Source organism: Bombus impatiens, unplaced genomic scaffold (genome assembly GCF_000188095.3).
Source record: "Bombus impatiens unplaced genomic scaffold, BIMP_2.2 scf_0135, whole genome shotgun sequence".
NCBI lineage: Eukaryota > Metazoa > Arthropoda > Insecta > Hymenoptera > Apidae > Bombus > Bombus impatiens.
The window spans coordinates 1,206,664-1,215,570 of NT_176554.1; the positions used below are offsets into that span (position 1 = coordinate 1,206,664).

Here is an 8,907-nt window from a genome sequence, read left to right on the forward strand (position 1 = left end):
GTATTTCTAAGGAAGGCTTACTTTATTACTTTCTACTTTCTACAATTTTACTAAATTTAACAAATAACATGCCAATATATCAGTAGTGGCATAGATTACTACTTTTTTGCATTATCGGCCAATTTTTTCATTATTTCTAATCCTTCACCATTGGCTTTACGATAACCTGGCGCGGATGATTTTATTCTCTCCATCCATTTAGCAACATTCACGTATTTCTCCACCTCGAAACCGAAAACCTACGATCAGTAACCATCATTTAAATCTCCAAATAATGTTCCCTTTTTCTCATGATGTATGTGTATACCTCCGATGTTGATACAGTGGCTGCCAATGCGAGATCGGCGATGGTCAAATTGCGTCCAGCGACGTAATCTTGCCCATTTAGAAATTTATTGAGGACATCAAACGCGCCTTCGAGTACCTTGTAATATTCTGGATTGTAATTTGCCCCTCTAAACACAACTGGATACTGTAACAAGTTCGTTCGGTTTCAGGATATAATCATTTATTTTATATTCTCACCTTACTTCTCCTATTTCAAAAAGAAAGAAAACACAAGAAAGATATAAAAGTGGTTTAATTTTGAATAACTTACATAATAATTTTTCATGCCCCGATACAACGTACCAATATCAAAATGTAATCGATGATTGACCAATGCTCGACCAGCCGGTGTTTGCGGATTTAGACGAATGTTTTTACCATATTGATCAACTAAATATGACATGATGGCTCGACTGCAATCGTTTATTGAAAGAGATTAAAGGATGATAAGCAACGAAAATGATACACATTGCGTATTAATTAATTACAAACCTTTCAGATAGTTTGTAATCGCCGTCTACAAGAAACGGGACAGTTTTCTGTGGATTCAGCTATAATAGGAATATAATCGCCATATGTTATTTTACGCATTACTGTAAAATTTCATTTTAACACATACTGTGTAGGTATCGAATAAAACGAATAGCGAAATATCGAAGAACGAAATAAAACAGAATAAACGCAGTCCTCTAATTAATTACTTTCAGTTAACTGTTGCGAATGCTGTATAATCGAGGAAGCGTATAATGTTTCGTTGACCGTACATTATTAATTTGATAGGTCCGTGTAATATAGTGTATTGATAATAATAATATTTCAATTGACATTATTACGTAAATGACTCTTGATATTTATTTAAGATTTTTAACCTTTTGCGGTTTTATGTTGACCACATTCGACATGCTATCACAATCGACTGCCAATTGAATGTATAAAATGTATTTCTTTATGTTATGGATTAACTTCATGGAAATATACCAATATAGATATGTTATTTGCTCCGAAAATATGAAAATTTATCTAAATTATGAACAGTACATTTCCGAGGATGAACTAGAAGAGATGAAATGTTACAATAATATGCAATATAGTAAACTTCGTAAAGAATAGATAACACAAGACATATTTAAGCACGCTGACCTGTTCAAATTCTGGCTTTAGATGCTCGCCTTCAAATAAATTGATTTCTATTAAATTTAAAGTAATACCAATGGCCTCGGCAGTCAAGAGAACCGCTCTGCAAGGTGAACTCATTGGCGTGTAATACAGATCCACTGACATGATTGCTTGTTAACTAAAAGAATATATTTCAACATCAATTACCATGTAATTAAAATTCACGATGGTAGCACGCAGTATGACTGAAAGTATAATATAATTCCTCGCAAAGGATAGATAGAAATCATTAACAATAATTAACTGGTTGAACATTTTAAACACACGTGTAGCTTGTGACTTGCCGCTCAATGCAATTAAACATTTGCCGCGTATCACATGCTAGTGAAGTATCGTTTCAACGTTATCGAAAAAATATTTCGTTGCAACTTTAAAACTTTCGAGACCGTCAGTGAAAAGTATTGAAATATTCCATTACACGCCCCTTTTTTTCAGCGGCGCCGGTTTCGTTCACAACGATTTTCGATAGAATCAATATCGCTAACTAAATCAATATACACACATACGAAAGTTACAGAACTATCCTGTGTACCTTACTTCGCATTTAATACGTCCTATGGCACATTCTTTTCGTCATTGTTGAACAATGCCAAGAGTTATTGTGAGATTTTCCAATGTTTGCACCATGAATATTCGGTTTTAGTTGAAGTGCAATAAAGATCGAGAATTTGCATCGAAAAAAGGTATAAAAGAGAAACAAAACAGAAAAGAGCGATAAAAAATTGGAAAGAGGAAAGAATTCGTTTGCTCTTACGACGAATGGAACGAGCGATGGCGAGATTGCCGAACTGAAATTCGATGGGAACCGTTTCCAAAGCGCAACACGCGCGGAAGCGCGCGGCAAGTAAGGGTTTCATCTCTTGGCCGATTCAAGCGTATTGCCACAGTTTTGTTTTCAATCGATGTAATCGATAGACAACTATTTTTCATACGACCAACCTATATATACGTGATCTGGAACTACATGTGTAGTAAAGTACTGCTACGTGCGTGCGCCATTAACAAGCAATCGATACACGCGAAACAGTTCAAGCGTACGTACAAACAACGTAAAGAAGGCGATTCATTGAACTATCTAAAAATGAGAATTGGGCATATGTATACGATAAATTCAAAACCATACTTCTTACTTGTCGAGAGTTTCTTAATTTAGAAATAAATCTAACAAATAAACAAATTTTAATTTATCAATAAATCTTGGTGCCCTTTATAATCGGTATACGAAGCAGTGAACACGATCACGAACATGCAAAGAAATAATTGCTACCTTTTCGTAATAGTAATAATTTTACAACTGGCGTGTGGTATCAAATTCCTTTTTAATAATTATTATCACTGTCTCGAGAGATATTAGTGCGATCGTTCCTTGTGAACGTTAGGAAAGGTATGAATATGCTTTATCTTATTCGTACAGGTGAATTGATTGCGAGTAGAGCTTGTGCGCTGACTCATTCGATGTACATATACATATAATAATATATGTATGTACATGTATGTAATGGCTGTAGAAAGTATCTACACACTAAAAGTATTCGTTAAAGAGACAAAAGTGTATAGAATATGTTTAATTATATAAAATATCGGAAATACGGAAAGTAAAGTACTCGTTATAATCTTTAATAAGCAAAACGAGTCTCTATTTAAGTTCTATTTCTTTACTTGTGTTCGTAAAAATATAAATTTGTATAAAAATCCCTGGTTCAGTTATAATCAATGCGGATTCAACGACCGCGTAATACATACTTAAATAAATTGTTTTAACTTAGAAGCAATCACAAATGATCACACTTTTATGTAAATATCATTTCCTTCTAAAACTATTGAAAGTATTTATTCTTGTTTAATGATATTTTTATTTTATTCATTAGGGGATGTTTTACGATAGGACTCAAAGTTTTCTCGTGGAAACGAAAAGATCTTTCCCGTTTGGCTATAGCAAAAAGAAAAGCAACTATCGATGAAAGTGTTTTACCGATCATTGCAGTGTAATTAAAACGTACGTGAAACCGAGGTCGAGGATAATTAGCAAATGAACATCGAATCAAAAGGATGGTCATTGCTGAAGTAAATTGGTCGCACTGCGAACAGCAAGTGGCTACTATAATTACAAGGTTCATTAATACGTATTTGATGCTGATTCCACTATTTACTGTATCGTGCGTGGTAATGGTAATTTTACCTTAAATGGGTTCGAAACAGTTCTTTTTCACCGTATGTGAACGTCAAGCTGACAACTATTACAACGTGTTTTTAATTCTCAAAATTTGCGATATATTTTTTATTTCATTTTTCACGTAGAATTATTTCTTTCGTTCGTTTCTATATTAAAACAACGTCACCGTAGGAGACAGTCAAATTAAACAGAATTAGATACGTAACGATGTTGTTGGTTACCTCAATTCGTAGGAAAACTAAAATGAAACTATGTAAAATTCAGTATACACATATGGCGATATGAATATGCAATGTATTAATATTTTTGGAACTTAATGTTTGCCAATTTTTAGAATTTCAGGGGAAACATAGGTTCGATAGTGTATACGCGTCGATGTGCTGCTATAACGACTCCGCAATAGCATTTACGAGCATTCTGAGCCGGATCTACATTTGACGAACAACGCGGACAAGCATGAACGAACATGAACGAACAAACGTGGGCAGTATCGCGAGCATGAACGAGTGTGAACGAGCATTAACTCAGAATTCGATTTCTCGCTTGTAAATACGCTGAAGGAAAATATTCATGTGTGAAATAATATTCGTTAAAACGATCGAATATTGGCTGGTGCTTATTCACTCGTAAAGTTTCCATTTGTAACACGTTGACTGCTGATGATGCCATGCTGGTGTCATTGGTCGATTGCTTTCGACGATGAACGAGTAACGCCACGTACAAATTGTTTTCGAATGGTGTCGAGAAAATGAACGAGTTCTAAGAAAAATTTCAGTCGTAACGAAAGGCTGCGTGACTTCGGCCCAACATTCTTATTTACGTTTACGTTAATTACCGATCTGACAATTAAATTAGTTGGGTGGACGATGATCTCGTGTGAAGCGCTTCTGATAATTGAGCGAAGTTGGAGTTGACGGAATTGATAATGTCGAGACATTTTTTGACGGTACTAATAATAATAAATACAACTTTTGCAAAATATAAAACAATAACAGTATATATAAGGCAATTATATATGTATCATTTAGACTCTATAATTATACGTAAGCAGAATTCCTCTCTGTAAAAGGGAACGATAAAAAATTTATTCATATAGAATTCACATAAAAGAAATCATGGTTTCGAATATTGTTATTGCGTTTCGCTTTTCACTTTTTCGTCATGTTATGCACCAAATCCTTGAATGCCTTTATGCCTGCGTTGTTGTACTCCTCGTATTTTGGAGCTTCCGACTTGATCTTTGCATACCATTTGGTCACATTTTTATATTTGCTGAGATTGTAGTCCGTGGCCTGTTGTTAAAATGATGTAACGAATAAATGTGACTTTATATAAAAGAGTTCTCTAAAACTCTTTTTTATGACTTTTTTCTAAGTCTCTTGATAGTGGCGTTACTGTCATATTATTATCGATGTAACATAACATATATTTTGATAAGATAATATTTTCAAGGAAATTACCTCTATCGTGGACACGGTGGCCACAATGGACAGGTCAGCAAGAGTCATGTTCTCTCCTGCCACGTAGTCTTGTCCTTCGAGGAATGTATTAAGGAAAGACATGGCTGTGCCAACAGCTTCGTATTTCGCTTGATCTTTAGGGGCTTTGGCGAAGATTATAGGATACTAATGAAAAATGTTAAGGTCGCTAATTAATTATTCGCTTCATACACGTTCTAAAATAAAAGATTAAATAGTGGTTTTAAACGATTCGACGAGAAAATCATGTATATATCACCTAAATTGTCTACTTTTATAAGAATAAAAGAAATTATTTACGAATACCACGCATAATGAAATATGTAAGAATCTATTAAGTTAGTTTTTTATTTAAAAAAATCTAGCAACGTCATGTAACATAGAAATTCCTTTCAATGCGCCATAAAAAGTCACTAAATGGCTTTAAACTTACGTAATAGTCTGCGAAAGATTTATACAGAGTGCAGGCGTCGAAATACAACCTTTGGTCAACGATCGCGCGTTTCTTCGGATCCTTTGGATATAAGGAGTCATTCTTACCATATTGATTTACCAGGTATGTCATAATAGCCCGACTGAAAGAAAAAGAATGTACAAAACGTCTATACGTTTTTATTCCTGATCTTCTTAATTATTATCATCGTTCGTTCGTATTAGAGTACTGGAATACTCCATACGTGAAAACTGTAACACAGACTTGTAAGACAGAAAGTGCAAATCTACCGAAAGGAAAGACACAATCGCAACAGAATTACAAAATAGCGTTAGAGCTTATTAGTTAGAGATAATAGGATTCTATTTCTTGGAACGAAATGTTAGTTAATGATCAATTTATTAAATTCCTGCTAGTCTGTTATCCGAATAATTTTCGCCTGATCGTACGTACTGTAATCGTATGGGTATTTAGGTGCAGGTATATTTATATAATAGCATACAAACGATAGATCATCGTATTGAGAAAAAAGAACGAGATTCTTTGAAATTAAAGAAGTATTCATAATATAATATATCAATCAATTTCACCTTTCCCACAAGTAGAAACCATTATCATCGATTGTAGGTATCGTGTGCTGTGGGTTCATCTGTACATAAGGAGACATCAAATATATTACCAAAAATATTACAAGTAAATATAAATGTAATAAAATATTCGAGTATTTGATACAAGATATTAATTTCTTGCTTTAATAGAATTCGATACAAGTGTAATAGAGTTATGTTTAGCTTATATCAATTACACGTACCTTCAAATATTCTGGTTTTAAGTTATCTCCGTTCATTAAAGCAACTTCCTTAAAATTCATTTCGATACCAAGCGCGGCAGCTGCCAATGCAACGGCACGGCACGGAGCGCTTCCAGGAAGTTGATAAAAATCAATTGGCATTTTAATTTCTGTAACGGTATGTAATGCGTCATTTAAGAAACTCGCTGACTTCGATTCGAACTGACGTATAGAATTAAACATAGAAATAAAATTTAGACTGATTATTACTTAAACAATTATAAAATCATATTATAATATTAAAACTAGAAATAAATTTATTTACTTATTGCGAAATGATTATGCGTTAATTTAAATAAGGAAATATGTGATCGTTTCGACTATTCAACAGACGTGCGACAGAAGAAAAATTTTAACGATACGATTTATAGATACAGTGAATATAGATATAATATACAGTGAACGCGAATCATACGAAAAAACGTTTCAGAAAAATATTGCTCGATATCGTGGAGGATATAGTACACTCTCGTGTACTTGACCTTACGATAACCTTGACATCTCTCTATGGATAACGCTAATCCCGGCGACACATCGGATTTTAAAGTTCGTATCTCGATAACGGATGGCGCGAACGATACGGGTTTATGGTATTTTGAAAACGTTTGCTACAAACGTCAGCTACAAGAATACGTAATAAAATTGTAATGCCACTCTCAAGGTTACCGCAAGATTAAATACACAAGAGTATAGTATGTCCTCCTCAACGCTGTGCAATTTTTTTTTGAAATATCTTTTTGTATCCTCGTGTTTTTTTCGAGATATTTCAGCGGTTCGAGATAAATTGGACATGCTGTATATCGTACATGGATGGAAAGTTACGTGTATACGTGTATCCACGTATTTGTGCACATAACAATGGCATGACTCAGTATTGAGATCGTAACGATTAAGAGGGGAAAAGAGTACAGTGCGGAGATAGAAGGAAGTACCCCGAAGGAATGCCGATTAGTTGTTTTTCAATACAATCTCAAAGTTAAACACCGTATTGGGCGAAAATGGTGGAGGCCACTGAGATTAATAATTCCTTTGCCTCTGTACCGTCCCACGAAGTTTCTTTCTATCTCAGTGTTACGCATGATAGTTATTTAGGTCAGCGGAAATACTAAATAACTTTCCATCATGCAATAGCCGGTTCATCGCGTCTTCAATGAACTCCTTACTGCTATACACTAGTTAATATAAAAAAGCCTAGTAACTATATCACTTTATATTTATTCGATACAGTCGTAAAGTAATTTTTATATCGATGTTTATTCAAATGTGCCAGTATTTTCCAAAGAATCTATATCTTTATATAAGTACAAAGTTACGTTTGCTATATATATAATATATATAAATTAGCGTACAGAAATATATTAATATAGCGTGAAAAATGTAACGTAATACATTGGTTTAACTTATTAATACGTTACGTTTAAAAACATTGGATCTATCAACTTAAAAACAGCCAAGCATATATGGCATGCCTGTTGCGCCAAACAAGTTGCGTTATGGATCAACTTTTTATCGCTACAAGATTAAATATTTTCTCTGTATTATTCGTTCACAGTTTTAAAGGATTACAGGCACACTTGAAGTAAACACTCCTTGTCTGGTTATCTCCACCATGCACCAAATCGATAATCGTGTTGCAAAATGACATATCGAACTTCACTCTCAAGCAATAGCTATACAACGATGGGATTCTACCTTATTCGGCAAAAACACAATCGATAATTAAGATCAACGTTAAATCAAAAACTGAAAGCACTATCCATGAAACTTCGTACCGGTTATAGTCGGATCTTCGGACGACGAAAACAAGGATGATATGTGGCAGATAAACGAAGACGAGTAAAGTAAATTCAAATACGAGTTTTCCAATGGTATACTACCAGATAATTGCGAGCTATGTAAAGGAGTTAGCTCTCCAGTCTCTTTATAAATGCCAGCGTATCTACCATATGTCCCCCTTTTCAAGTAGCGAATAGGAGAGCGCTGCGCAGGCTCAACCGGTTTCGACTTGTTACGAGTATGGAGGTATCACCTCCTTTGCTTTTCCTCTTCGATATTTGTCGCACTTTCAGATCGTTGGATTTCGTTAGAATTTGGTATGTACCGGACAGACCGAAATAAACGATACACTGTTAGAAGCTGTTCGAAGTATTTAAGAAAATTTATTTAGAAAGCGTTTGAAGAAGTTGGGCGATTATAAAATAGATAAAAATATTCTTATCTCATCGTGAGAAAATAATAATAGTCCTGAAACTAGCATATTGAATAGAATGTGTTGCCAAGAATTAATTATCAAGAATTACATTATCAAGAAAAATATGTAACTTTTATCCGTAAACTTTTACGATTAATGTGATATTGATTTATTATTAAAAGTTTTTTGATATTGCATGAATTGTTACATTTGCTTACAGAATACATTTTCGTTTTCATTTCAAGGATAAACAGGGATATAAAATGTAATGTCATTTTA

General features: G+C 34.0%; 2 protein-coding genes and 1 long non-coding RNA gene across 7 annotated transcripts; 1 reads left to right on the top strand and 2 right to left on the bottom strand.

Annotated features, from left to right (window-relative positions):
* Nucleotides 1-3: 3 nt before the first annotated feature.
* Nucleotides 4-4,491, bottom strand: LOC112211992 (glutathione S-transferase 1-1). Of its 5 annotated transcripts, none has more exons than XM_024365391.2 (6): nt 2,771-4,491; nt 1,468-1,621; nt 820-878; nt 599-740; nt 308-472; nt 4-239 (listed from the first exon to the last, which is right to left on the bottom strand). In XM_024365391.2, exons 2-6 carry the CDS (start codon nt 1,606-1,608, stop codon nt 99-101), a joined length of 648 nt encoding a protein of 215 aa, XP_024221159.1. In that variant the 5' UTR covers nt 1,609-1,621; nt 2,771-4,491; the 3' UTR covers nt 4-98. The 5 variants fall into 5 exon arrangements, with proteins under 5 accessions (XP_024221159.1, XP_033174974.1, XP_024221160.1 ...); XM_033319083.1 differs by having other exon boundaries at nt 2,041-4,491; XM_024365392.2 differs by having other exon boundaries at nt 2,036-4,491.
* On the top strand, nt 830-1,151 carry LOC117151286. The gene is made up of 2 exons (XR_004461092.1): nt 830-949; nt 1,035-1,151. It is a non-coding gene; the product is annotated as an uncharacterized LOC117151286 (long non-coding RNA).
* A 154-nt stretch (nt 4,492-4,645) lies between the features above and the next one.
* LOC100745649 (glutathione S-transferase 1) lies at nt 4,646-8,410 on the bottom strand. The gene is made up of 6 exons (XM_024365395.2): nt 8,210-8,410; nt 6,399-6,547; nt 6,178-6,236; nt 5,588-5,729; nt 5,137-5,301; nt 4,646-4,968 (listed from the first exon to the last, which is right to left on the bottom strand). Exons 2-6 carry the CDS (start codon nt 6,537-6,539, stop codon nt 4,825-4,827), a joined length of 651 nt encoding a protein of 216 aa, XP_024221163.1. The 5' UTR covers nt 6,540-6,547; nt 8,210-8,410; the 3' UTR covers nt 4,646-4,824.
* Nucleotides 8,411-8,907: the final 497 nt, after the last annotated feature.